Source organism: Neomonachus schauinslandi, chromosome 5 (genome assembly GCF_002201575.2).
Source record: "Neomonachus schauinslandi chromosome 5, ASM220157v2, whole genome shotgun sequence".
Taxonomy (NCBI): domain Eukaryota; kingdom Metazoa; phylum Chordata; class Mammalia; order Carnivora; family Phocidae; genus Neomonachus; species Neomonachus schauinslandi.
Genome location: NC_058407.1, coordinates 18,097,673 through 18,111,435, shown reverse-complemented (window position 1 = coordinate 18,111,435; position 13,763 = coordinate 18,097,673). Strand labels below are relative to the sequence as shown.

The window sequence follows — 13,763 nt, the reverse complement described above, 5'->3', positions numbered from 1 at the left end:
TTAGAATCATTAGAATCAGCACTTACTGAAATGATGGCACTTTTACTTTCAGTACATTTTTAACAGCTAGAAAATCAGTTTTCTGCCTTCATAAAGCCATTGTCTTGTAGGAGAGGTGGATTCAAATCATGACTTTTTCTCTCAACAGCCAGACCAGTCACTCTGTACATGTAAATGAAAGGTATGGGATGGCGAGGGGGAGTGCCTTTAAAGTATGGTCCACTGCATTCACCCAGGGCATGAGGGACCTCCCACTGTGCACAAACTGGCCCCAAGGGGCCGGATCCTTTCTTCCTCCAAAGGGTGAGCAATGCCCCCAGCCCTTTATTCTGGAAAGTGATGGAGGTGGGGGGCTCTCCTCACTGATAGCTACAAAATGCATTATCGAAGTTCACCAGTTTCGTGTTCATATACTAGAATTAGTGGAGAAGTAGAATTTGTAAATGTTCGTTTAGCCAAGAAAAAAAAAAAAACTGCACCTAGTAAATTCAATTGATGAAACTAGTTCAGAGTTAAAAAAACAATTTTATTATTGATTTGTATTAAATCAGGTATCCTTCCTGAAACCTTTGGGAATTCATATTATTTGAAGGAGTGAGGCACCAAAGTTAGAATTACTGAGTTTGAGTTTTGGAAACCATTTTTTAATTCCTTCAACTAAAAAAAAAAAAAAAAATTTGTCAAACTTCTTCCAGTCTGATATAAAAACCCTACCAATTGGCTGTGGCAAGATTCACCATTTGTAAAGTATAAAGTTTTTTTTAAGGAAAAAAAGTATTCAGGGGCGCCTGGGTGGCTCAGTTGGTTAAGCATCTGCCTTCGGCTCAGGTCATGATCCCACTCAGAGTCCTGGGATCGAGTCCAACGTCGGGCTCCTGGCTCAGCGGGGAGCCTGCTTCTCCCTCTGACCCTCTCCTCTCTCATGCTGTCTCTCTCTCTCTCTCTCAAATAAATAAAATCGTTAAAAAAAAATTTTTTTTTTAAAAAGAAAAAAGTATTCAGGGGTGCCTGGGTGGCTCAGTCGGTTAAGTGACAACTCTCGGTTTCAACTCAGCTTGTGATCTCAGGGTCCTGGGATTGGGGCTGGCCAGTGTCAGGCTACATGCCTAGCACAGAGTCTGCTTGGGACTCTCTCTCCCTCTCCCTCTGTCCCTCCCCGCTGCGCTTGTGCACGCTCTCTTCCTCTCTCTCAAATAATCTTTAAGAAAGAAGAAAAAGAAAAAAGTATTCAATTAATGGCAGTTATGAAATTTGATGCAGAGAAATAAGTCTCATGCAAAAGGTCACAGTAAATATCAGAAAACAACCAGTCTCAACTCAAAACTCTGTTCTCCAGACCTTTCCCTGGAGTGGGCCACTGCTCATCCATCATCACAGAAATACAAATCCTCTTCATGTGTAGAATTTGATAAGGTACCAAATAATATGGCAGCAGAAAAGAGCTTGTATATAGACTGGAAATAAACCATTTCAGTTAGTTGCTTTATACTGTTAAACTGAAAAGGGTACTTACTCTGGAAAGTAAACCAAAAACATTTTGTTTGCACTTCAGGATTTAAGATTTCAACAATGACCCCGAAGATTTATGTGATGTAGCAATTTGCTAACTGGCTAAGAAGCAAGCCTAGATGTTATCTTTAAGAATGCAGAATTCTGAAAAACTTCTTTTGGAAAAATTGCCCTAAATAGAAAGCCAACTGCTCTATAAATTACTTTTGTCCTTTATTTATAGACTCAGAGGAAGAGTTGAAATATTTGTATTAGTTTCCTAGGGCTGCCATAACAAAGTACCACTAACTGGACAGCCTCAAACAACAGAAATGTATTCTCTCAAGAGTTCTGGAGGGCAGAAATCTAAAATCCAGGTGTCAGCAGGACCATCCTTTGAGATTCTGGCTAGAATTCCCTCCGTGCCTCTTTCTGGCTTCTGGTGGTGGCTCTCCATCCCTGACATCCCTGGCTTACATCACCCCAGTTTTCGATGTGTTGTCACATGGCGCTCTCCCTGTGTGTTTGTCTTTACATGGCATTTTCCTCTTATGAAGACACCAGTCATATGAACTGGATTAGGGACCCACCCTAATGACCCCATCTTAACTTCATTACATTTACAGGACTCTATTTCCAAATAAGATCACATTAACAGGTACTGGGAGTTAGGACTTCAACATCTTTGGCGAGATGACACAATTCGCCCCATAAGCTAGCTCATTTAAGCTTTTCAATTATTTTAAAATATAGAATAACTACATGAGGGGCGCCTGGGTGGCTCAGTTGGTTAAGCGTCTGCCTTCGGCTCAGGTCATGATCCCAGGGTCCTGGGATTGAGCCCCACGTCGGGCTCCCTGCTCAGCGGGAGCCTGCTTCTCCCTCTCCTCCCTGTTTGTGCTCTCTCTCGCTATCTCTGTCACTCTCTCTCTCTCAAATGAGTAAATAAATAAAATCTTAAAAAAAAAAAGTAAGAATAACTACATGGTAATATGGTATCTCAAATTTGGGGATAAAGAACTTGTGACAGTCCAGGTGACATTTGTTGTAATTTTGTTAAGTACACAATTCCAAAAGAACTTCAAACTTTAAATATTTCAACTTAATCCACAGTTTAGTACAAATTGCACTTTGCAATTTTAGAGAACTATTAACTACACACCATAAGCTTTCATTGTCAATGACAATTTCATTATAGTTAATTTATAATTCCCATTTGTCATGATAGTCAAGCTTATTCAGAGAAATAAACCAGAATTATAAGGGCAGGAAACACCGTAAATATTCTTTCTCACATGATATCCAAGATTAAGTATCTATTCAAATACATTCCAAAGCTGATGATATGGGGGGGGCGGAAAAAAAATAAATTAAAAAAAAAAAGCTGATGATACAAACTTTGGCAGTTTTCAAGATACACTGGTCAATCCATAATTAAATCTCAATGCATCAATTAACACCTGGGCACCTCTTGCAGTTAGCATTGCATTAGATTTAAAGACAACCAGTTTGACTCAATAAACTTTAAAAATATATGTTTAATACTTATAACATTATTCACAGAGTTCTTGGCAAAGTTAAGTATTTTGAGGTTTCTATTGTTGAGAAATTTGAGGTTCATGTTGTCTCTTTTTCAGTCCCAAAAGCTCCGTTTTGATTTCTCCAGGCTTTGGTGGAATTTCAGGTATTGTCTATCAAAAAAACAAAACAAATAGATGCCAGTGCTTTCTTAGACTGTAATTCAGCATGACCTGAAAGAAAGTAAAAAGTAAAAAAAAAGAACAAAAAGTCCCTGTGTACTCAATGATAAAACCTTATTAGGAGAGTCTGTGGCCCATCCCAGTTCCTTTCTAACCCTATACTTACATGACTCTATTACCCAGGCTGTGTCTCTAGTATTACAGGACTCAGAGGGAGAGTTCATACCAATATTAACTGACAGATCACAAATCTTCATAAAGCTTTCCACAATTTGAAATTCATTCCTGCACTATTTACTGAGTCTCTACCATGTGCCTGACATGCAAAACAAGTATCAGGAATCAACTGGTTTTGAACTGATTTCAAATCAATTCATTACTGTTCAAAAACACTAAGTGCCTGGGGCGCCTGGGTGGCTCAGTCAGTTAACCATCTGCCTTCGGTTCAGGTCATGAACCCGGGGACCCGGGATCGAGCCCCGCTATTCTTATGATGGAATATTATTCTGTCCTAAAAGGAAATGAAGTATAGATACATCTGACAATATGGGGCAAACCCTGAAAACATGCAAAGTGAAAGAAACTAGTCACAAAAGACCACATGTAGATTCCATTTAAATGAACTGTGTACAAGAAGAATGTGTGGACCTATGTTTTCATTTCTCTTGGGTATAAACCAAGATGTGGAATCGTTCAGTCCTATGACTCTATGTTGAACTGTTTGAGGAACAGCCAGACATTTTCCAAGGCAGCTGCACTATTTTACATTCCTAGCAGCATTGTATGAGGGTTCCAATTTCTCTACATCCTCAGACACTTGTCATGAGCTGTTTGGGTTTTTTTTAATTATAGCCATTATAGTGGTGATGAAATGGTATCTTATTGTGGTTTTGATTTGCATTTCTCTGATGGCTAGTGATGCTGAGCATCCTCTCATGTGCTTATTGTCTGAAAAGGTGACTTCTGAACAAAGACATGAAGGAGGATGAGAAAACCAGCCATGCAGATATCTAGGAGTGTTTCAGGCAGAAGGAACCACAAATGCAGAGGACCTAAGGCAGAAATGTGCCCTTATGTGCAAGGAAAAGCAAGGTGGTCAGCACAGCTGCTCTAAGGTATTCAACGAGAGGTTACGAAGAGACGAGGACAGAGGAAAAACGGGGGTGCAGAGATGCACAATCCCTGCAGAGTTCTGAGCAGAAGAATGACATGACCTGACTCAAGCAAAAAAGAGGACAGTGGCTTTGTCGAGAAAAGACTGCAGGGGAGCAAGGCTGGAAGGCAGAAACAGGTCAGGGAGCCATCACAGAAACTGAGGTGAGACATGGCTGACAGTGGCTTGAACTGGGTAGTAGCAATGGACGTGGTGAAAAGCAGTGAGATTCAGGATGTAGTTTTCAGATCAAGCCAATAGGATTTGCTATTATGTGTAGTATGAGAGAGGAGTTAAAGAGGACTCCTAGGCTTTGGCCTGAACAACAAGAATGATGGAGTCACCATCTACTGCGACAGGCAAGGCTTCAAGACGAGCAGGTCTGTTGGAGGAAGACCAGGAGCTCAGTTTTGAACACGCTCACTGCACATCCAAGTGGAACTGTTCATAATGATTCAGAGGCATATCTATTTCTTTTTTTTTTAAGATTTATTTGTCAGAGCGAGAAAGCATAAGCAGGGGAAGCGGCAGGCAGAGGGAGAAGCAGGCTCCCCGCTGAGCAAGAGGCCCAATGGGGCTCGATCCCAGGACCCTGGGATCATGACCTGAGCCGAAAGCAGCCGCTTAATCGACTGAGCCACCCAGGTGTCTCCAGAGGCGTCTATTTCTAGATATAGATCTAGGGCGCCTGGGTGGCTCAGTTGGTTAAGCGACTGCCTTCGGCTCAGGTCATGATCCTGGAGTCCCAGGATCGAGTCCCGCATCGGGCTCCCTGCTCGGCAGGGAGCCTGCTTCTCCCTCTGACCCTCCCCCCTCTCATGTGCTCTCTGTCTCTCTCATTCTCTCTGTCTCAAATAAATAAATAAAATCTTTAAAAAAAAAAAAAAAAAGAACCTAGCTCTCGGGCTTCAGAAAAATAGCACTTTTACTAAATATACTACATATATAATCAATTTTTAAAAGACTAACAAGTTTTCTGACATCAAAAGTTAAGTGTCAGCAGAGGTTCTAAATAGCAATTTCTGTGTATGTAGGTATGTCTGGAGACAACCAAAACTGAACACTTTAAAATGAGTCCTGGGACACCTGGGTGGCTCAGTCGGTGAAGTGTCTGCTTTCGGCTCAGGTCATGATCCTGGGGTCCTGGGATCAAGTCCCGCATAGCTTCCCCCTCTGCCTGCCCAACCCCCTGCTTGTGCTCTTTCTCTCTCTCTGACAAATAAATAAAATCTTTAAATAAAATAAAATGAATCCTAATGATGTGGGAAACAAAGGCAAAAGAAAAATTAAATTTCCTTTCTACCTATAGTCCACTGACAAGTCCTTGAAACAGGCAGTGACATTCCTCTAGGGACTCAGCTGCCTCAATATTACTACTTTGCTCAGGGCAAAAGGCAATCTTAGCCCAACCCCCAGGATCCTGTAAGTCTACTTTAACATATAAAAATTCCTTTGGAAACTTCCTTTATCTCCACCCTCCACCCCTGCCAAGATATATGTTCGCAATCATCCCCCAAGCATATGACCCACCGATATGTATCTGAGGAGTCTCATGACTGAGTTTTTACTAAGTAATAAAGGACCTTTCCCTGACAATAGCTAGCCCCGTCAGGATCCTGGAAACCTGGTTTCCGAATACCTGGGAGGCTTACGCTATCCCTAACCCCGTCCCAACTTGAAAGTACATAATGGACCACTCCTCATGACCCCAGTGCCGCTCTTCCTGCCCATGGGTCCCATGTCCATGCTTTAATAAAACCACCTTTTTGCACCAAAGACATCTCAAGAATTCTTTCTTGGCCGTCGCTTCAAACCCTAACATCTTTCCTACATCGCTGAGACTGCATTTTTTTACTATGCCTTCAATAATAAGTAGATTATAAATTAAGGAAAACAGAACCAGTAAAAGTAATGCAAAAGCAAATGGAAATGCAAAGGGAAGCTCAAGCAAAAGCACACTTTGTATTCCAGGACAGAACATCTGCCTTGAGTCCTTGCCTCCATTCCTATCCTGAGTAGCTGAGCTGGACAACTAGAAAAAGCATCCTTAATCCTGCTCCCTTAAGACAGCACTGAGCACACACTCCAGGAGCGGTCTCCTCTGCTCTGGACTCCATCCAGACCTTCTAGCTGTAAAGACTGAAAGACTCTAACAAAGGCCAGCAGTTGTTACAACAGTGATAGTCATTGCTAGAACAATACCAAGAGACGCAGGAAAAGAACATAAATTCCTTAAATGTTAGTTCAGCATCCAGCATCCTACACACAGCCGGCCCGCCCTGGCCTTCAGGGCCCTAAAGAAGTACCCCACTGCTGATGTCACTGCCCAATCAGGATGAAGTAGCCTGAGACACTTCAGTAAGGTCCTTCTAGAGATTCTGGCTTCATGCTGCCTCTTCCCAAGGTTGAGGCAGCTGGTGGTAACAACCATGCATGTTCCTACTTATAACGAGATGGGTGAATCAAAGGTCAATTTCCCAGGGGCAAATCACAGGTATTCCTTCCTTTGTAATGCCTGCTTGATGTCTATTCCTCAGGAGCTAGTGACTCAACTGCATTTCTGTGGAAGGTTCTTACCCCTTTCTGTCTCCAAGCATCCCTGATACATCCCTAGAACTCAAAAGAGAAGCAGTCCCGGCTGGTAAGAAAGAGCTACTTCAGCACTGTTAGTACAAAAACTAGATACCACCAAAATGTCAATATGATATTAAATAATATATGGAATATCCATATTATAAAATGTTATTCAATGATCAGAAAGAAAAAAGGCTGTTGATATAAACATGTGTCTATTTATATAGATGTTAACCAAAACAAACAATTTAGAGATATGTGTATATGAACTCCTATTTCCGTGCGGAAAAATACCCTGTCCACTGTGTGTGTCTGTGTGTATCTCAACAACAGTAAAAGTCTGCAAGTATACACCAACCAAAAAAATTGTAGCTACCTGTGTGGAGCAAACTAGAGAAAGTGGGGGGAGGGGTAGATTTTCACATTCTACTCTACATACCTGAATTCAATCTGAATGTTTTACAAGGGTGTTGTACTACCCCATTAACAGGATCAAAAAAGAGAAACATTGAACAGAAAGCTTGGGCTTCAAATCCCCAGGAAGTTATGTGATCCTGGGAAATCACCTTCAGTCTTCTGAATCTCAGTTTCCTTATCTGAAAACAAGAATAAACACCCCAAAACTGTAGCTGACAGTTAACTAAAACCAGAAAGACAAATGGCTGGTTCTCTGTGTTACCCGTCCACAGTCCAGGCAGAGACGACTGTTTCCTACACTGTGCTCCAAACCACTCCATTCACACCTGTAGCATAACACCTCGCACACGCCTGCAATTATTTCCACTGCACCCCCTTGCCTCCACCTCCGCAAGACCGTAACTCCTCAAAAGCACCTCTAATTCCCAGTTCTAATTCAATGAACGCTTAAAATGCTAAAAGTAATTTCAATTTCTCCCTCCTTGGAATGCCTATATTCCCTCGTTCTTCATTCATCAATTATTTATCGAGCATTTACCATATTCTAATCTCTTTTCTAGGTGACTGAGATCAAGGGTGAACCACGCAGGCCCAGTCCTTTCGTAGAGATTACATTCTGGTGGAGGAAACAAAGAACAAGTAAATAGGCAAAAGGAATAAAATACTTGCAAGTTGTGACAAGTCCTCCCAGGAAACAAAGGACTGAGAAAGAACAGCACAAGGAGGGATCCTTTAGGAGCTGCCCCAAGGACCCTCACTGCTGGAGGAGATATTTGAGCAGAGACTTGACATTTTGAAGTAGGAAACCAACCCAAGATCTGGGAGAAAAGCACTCCAAGATGAGAAAAAGCATGGCCTTGAAGATGGGGACGGGCTTGATGAGTGTGAGAAACAGCAAGGAAACCGGTACTGGCTTCAAGAGTGAGAACGAGGGATAAATGGCAGAAGATCAGTGGCAGGCAGGTGACTGGCTGTGTAAGACCCGTGTAAGAACAGGCCATGCATTGCTCTAAACGCAACGGAATGCCATCATCAGGCTTTAGGCTCAGGGCAGATGTGCTTCTAATTTTAAGATCGTTTCCGCTGCTGGGAGGAGAACCGAATGGCCCAGGGGCCAGGAACGATGGACCCTCCTGCACTCACCAGGTCCGGCCGATAGTACCTGTGCACCGCTTCGGCCCCGGCGCACATGGTCAGGAGGCTGGCAGCGAACATTTTCAGGTAGGTGGCCCAGGACACGCCCGCGGGCATGGTTGGGGGGCTGCACGGGGAGGAAAGGCGGGCAGTGTTAGAAGGCTCCCAGATCAGGACGAAAGCGTGCCGGGGAATAGGCCACACAGCAGCGGTGGGACGGGGTCAGGACCCCGGGTTGTCTCCCACCCCGCGCCGCGTGGGCTCATTCAGGACGCCAGGGCGCCGAGAGGCCCGACGCCCCTCCCACGCCCGCGAGCAGCCTTCAGCCTTCACTGGGCTTTTAGTGCGGGGGCTGGACCTGCGCAACTTAAAGGCCGCTCCTGCGCAGCAACCGGAAGGCCGACACCCAGTGGCTTCCCCGCGCCTCTTCAAACTCTAGCAGGAGAGAAACTGCACAGCGCACTCCCCACTGGCCCTAAAGGCGCGCCCCGAGAGATCGTACCGCAGAATGCACTGGCGTCCGGCCGCGGGTCAGAGGGCGAGCGGAAGTGCGCGCCGGGGTCGCAGCGGACAGCCAACGGGCGGAACCGAAAGTACGGGGCCTGCGGGCCCCGCCGGACCAGAAAGCAGGGCAGTGCGGCGGCGGCGCTGGCACGTGACCCGGGCCGACTTCGGACTTGCGGCCCGAGCCTTTGTCTATTTCTGTTTCTTTCTTCTTCCCCCCGCCTCCCCCAATTCCCAGTGCCTTCCCAGCCCCAGGCACTTGTTGCGCTCTTTACTCTCCCTATGGGCGGACTTCCATGGCAGATATCGAATCTCGGGCTCGCAGCTGGCAGGATTCTTGCCTCGGGTGGTCCTTCACACGCCCACGGAAATTGCTTACGTTTACCACCTTTTAGCAGCGGGTGGAGACTGGCGCTCCGACCGTTGCTTAGATGAGGTCAGCCCCGGGAGAGGGCAGTTAAAGCGCTCTCCGTCCTCGTGCGGGGCGTCCTTTGAGACCTGAAACAGGCACACGCACACTGCTGTTCCCTACTGGAATAAAAGAAAACTGAAGGCGACGTTGTTTAATCTATGCGTATTTAGATTGTGCTATGACTATGGATTGATTTTTGTTGAGAAAAAGTTAACTCAGGACTAAATTTTGAAGGGTTATGGTTGTATGTATAACATGAATCATGATACACTCACCTTTTAAACACTTTCATGGAGGTATATTTGACATAAATGACATATTTAAAATATACAAATTGATAAGGTTTGACATGTGTACACCTGTGTAACCATTACTACAAGCAAAATGATTAACATATCTGTCATACCCAAAGTTTCTCTGTGCCTTTCTTTTTTTTTTTTTTTAAGATTTTATTTATTTATTTGAGAGAGAGAATGAGATAGAGAGAGCATGAGAGGGGGGAGGGTCAGAGGGAGAAGCAGACTCCCTGCTGAGCAGGGAGCCCGATGCGGGACTCGATCCTGGGACTCCAGGATCATGACCTGAGCCGAAGGCAGTCGCTTAACCAACTGAGCCACCCAGGTGCCCTCTGTGCCTCTTTCTAATTGCTCCCATATTGTCTCCTCTGGGTCTGCTTTCTGTCACAATAGATAAATTTGCATTTTCTAGAACGTTATGTAAATGGAATCATACCATACAGTATGTACCATCTTGGTCTGGCTTATTTCATGCAGCACAATTATTCTGAGATTCATTCCCTTGGTTGGTTGCATGTATCAGTCCTTCACTTCTTTTTATTGCTGTGTATAATTATAACACAACTGGTGTATCCATTCACCTTTGGTGGGCATTTTGGTTGTTTCTAGTTTGGGACTTACAGGAATAATGCTGTTATGGACAGTAAAGTATACCAAAAAGACTCCCGTACAAGCCTGTGAACACATGCTTCCATTTCTATTGAATACTTTCCTAGGAGTAGAATGGCTGCAGCATATAGTAGACAGGTGTATATTTAACTTTTTAAGAAATTGCCAAGCTGTTTTCCAACATAGGTATATACAGTTTCACATTCCCACCAGCAGTTTTGAGACTTCCAGTTCCTCTCCATCCTCTTCCAACACCTGGTCCGGTTAGTCTTTTTAATTTTAGGCACTCTAACAGGTTAGTAATGGTGTCTCACGACTAATGATGTTGGGAATCCTGTTATATGCTTGTATTTTCTTTGGTGAAGTATCTGTTCAGATATTTCATCCGTTTTTATTGTTTTTTTAAACTATTTTAGTCATCTTTATATATTATGGATAAGTCTTTTATCAGATAGATTTGATCTGCAAATATTTTCTCCCAGTATATAGCTTGTCTTTACTTTTTCTTAATAATCTTTTGAAGAGCAGAAGCTTCTACTTTTAATAAAGTCCAATTTTCAATTTCCTCTTTTATGGATCATGCTTTTGGTGTGCACCAGGTCACACCCCCATGAAACTGGCCCTGCCTGCCAGTGTCAGAGATGATTTTCCATCCAACACCCTAGCTTTCTACTTCTTGAGCTCACCACAAAGAAACCTTCATTTCTACTTAATTACTGCAATACTCTCCCCTAATTCATGCATTTAAAAATACATGAACACCACATTAATTCATGTTATGTTAGTTAACATGGGTTTCATGTTACAAAGGAGCTCTGAGGGGCGCCTGGGTGGCTCAGTTGGTTAAGCAGCTGCCTTCGGCTCAGGTCATGATCCTGGAGTCCCGGGGTCGAGTCCCGCATCGGGCTCCCTGCTCAGTGAGGAGCCTGCTTCTCCCTCTGACCCTCCCCCCTCTCATGTACTCTCTCTCATTCTCGCTCTCTCATATAAATAAATAAATCTTAAAAAAAAAAAAAGGAGCTCTGAGGTAAACTAATATATATAGACACCTCAGAAAATTACAAGTAACTTCTAATTTGGGATCTTGGTTTGCTGTATCTTACCTTCCTGTATCTGAGAAGTGAAAGCTACATCAGATTTCAAACATATGTCAAATTCTTGGCATATCTGTTGGAAATGGCAGATGTTGATTAAATTCCATATTAAAGGTCGGAGGCTATTTTCAAAAAACAATGCAGAAAATAAGTTAACTTATATTAGGATAATTACACTCTAAGAATATTTTTTTTTAAGGTTTTATTTATTTATTTGACAGAGAGAGAGCAAGAGAGAGAGCACAAGCCGGGGGAGAGGCAGAGGGAGAGGGAGAAAGAGACTCCCCGCTGAGCAGCGAGCCCGAAGCAGGGCCCAGGGATCATGACCTGAGCTGAAGGCAGACACTTAGCTGACTGAGCCACCCAGGTGCCCCTTTATTTTTTTAAAGATTTTATTTTTAAGTAATCTCTATACCTGACATGGGGCTCGAACTCACAACCTCGAGATCAGAGCTCCATGCTCCACCAACAGAGCCAGCCAGGCACCCCAAGATTATTTTTAAACTATACATTCTTATAAATGAAGGAAGTATGTACTTATTTTTTTTAAATTCTTGAGATAGAATACATAACAAGAAATTTCAGGAGAACATTTTTTTTTTTAATTTTTATTTAAATTCAATTTAATTAACATATGGTGTATTATTACTTTCAGAGGTAGAATTTAGTGATTTATCAATTGCATATAACACCCAGTGCTCATTACATCAAATGCACTCCTTAATGCCCATCTCCCAGTTACCCCATCCCACCACCAACCTCCCCTTCAACAATCCACAGTTTGTTTCCTATGATTAAGAGTCTCTTATGGTTTGTCTCAGGAGACTATCTTTAAGGCAGGATGAGTACTGCAAAATATTGGCTTAGCACAGCTAAAAAATGGTTTAGGTTCCTTAAAAAGATGTTAAATGACAAACTAGTAAGACTCGATTCCATCATAGAAAAAAATTGTCTTTTCTATCTTTTGAGTTTTCTGCCATGCACCCCAAATCACATTTCATGCAGTGCCCAACTCCTATTCATATTGTAGTCTATCAGTAATGTGTCCTATGTCTGTGTATCGTGTCTTTCTTCTTAGAAGGACATCAGTCATCACATTTAGGGCCCACCTTAATCCACTATGACTTCATCTTGACTTGATTACATCTGCTATGACCCTATTTTCAAATAAGACCACATTCACAGATACCAAGTGGACATTAATTGGGAGACACTATTCAACTCAGCACAAGCCCTTATCACCTACTCAAAAACTTAAAAAATACCTAAGTAAAAGTCTAAATATTAACTGCAAAAAAAATGTTCAAAGGCTCATAAATTTTAAGAATAAGGGAAGTCAGGGCATCTGGGTGGCTCAGTTGGTTGAACATCTGGCTCTTGATTTCGGCTCAGGTCATGATATCAGGGACCTGGGATCGAGCCCAGCACTGGGCTCTGCACTCAGTGGGGAGTCTGCTTAAGGATTATCTCCCTCTGTCCCTCCCCCTGCTTGCTCGCTCTCTAAAATAAATAAGTATTTTTTAAAAGATTAAGACAACTCTTTTGAAACCTAGAAAATTTTGTATCCTCCCCTAAAATGAATGTTCGTTAAAGCCCCCTGACACACAGATTTTTTTTCCAAATCATTTGCTTGAAACATGTAGCTATTCCCCGCAGGTGACACCACAAACTCCCCCACCCATTCTACAAAATATAGCTTAAGTATTAAAGACCTGTAATAAAGGGCTGAGTTGATACAGGAGAGTGTGTGAACCACAGGTCTCCTTCCTCATTTGCTCCCTCTCACTTGGGAGAATAAGCCCTATTATAATGACTTTTCAAACTTTTTTTGATCGTGATTCACAGTAAGAAATACTTTTCTAGGACTGTGATCCTATCTGTACACATGTACCTATGTATGTGTAAAACAATACTTACCTTTATCATATATGAACACTTTGACACTTTTTATTCTGTTGTATTTTTTTTTTTTTAAGATTTTATTTGACAGAGAGAGACACAGCAAGAGAGGGAACACAAGCAGGGGGAATGGGAGAGGGAGAAGCAGGCTTCCTGTCAAGCAGGGAGCCCGATGTGGGGCTCGATCCCAGGACCCTGGGATCATGACCTGAGCCGAAGGCAGATGCTTAACGACTGAGGTTAATGATAAATAAAATAAAAACTTTTCTGGACTGTGGTCCTGGGTGGTTAGAAAAACCAGAGAGAGACAGAGAGCAAAAGAATGGGCTGTTGTTCATTCATTCATTCAACAAATATTCACTGGACACCCAGAGTCAGGTTCTGAGTAGTACCTACTAATGGACAGAGCATCCATAAAAGTTCTGAAAAGTTTAAAAATATTTAAAGTTTCATTTGAGCAATGGATATAAGATGTATTAATCA

The 13,763-nt window shown here is 42.8% G+C and overlaps 1 protein-coding gene across 2 annotated transcripts; it reads right to left on the bottom strand.

Moving 5' to 3' along the window:
- Positions 1-3,014: 3,014 nt before the first annotated feature.
- C5H12orf73 (chromosome 5 C12orf73 homolog) lies at positions 3,015-9,015 on the bottom strand. Of its 2 annotated transcripts, XM_021687582.1 has the most exons (3): positions 8,969-9,015; positions 8,476-8,593; positions 3,015-3,179 (listed from the first exon to the last, which is right to left on the bottom strand). In XM_021687582.1, the coding sequence occupies exons 2-3, from the start codon at positions 8,581-8,583 to the stop codon at positions 3,084-3,086; spliced, it is 204 nt and encodes a 67-aa protein (XP_021543257.1). In that variant the 5' UTR covers positions 8,584-8,593; positions 8,969-9,015; the 3' UTR covers positions 3,015-3,083. The 2 variants fall into 2 exon arrangements, with proteins under 2 accessions (XP_021543257.1, XP_021543256.1); XM_021687581.2 differs by lacking the exon at positions 8,969-9,015 and having other exon boundaries at positions 8,476-8,968.
- Positions 9,016-13,763: the final 4,748 nt, after the last annotated feature.

What these genes read in the sequence shown, in the direction of transcription:
- C5H12orf73 (XM_021687582.1), bottom strand. Translation starts at nt 8,583, where the DNA reads ATGCCCGCGGGCGTGTCCTGGGCCACCTACCTGAAAATGTTCGCTGCC. An exon ending in GGTACTATCGGCCGGACCTG is followed by an intron (nt 3,180 to 8,475) that starts GTGAGTGCAGGA and finishes TTTTTTTGATAG; the next exon opens with ACAATACCTGAAATTCCACC.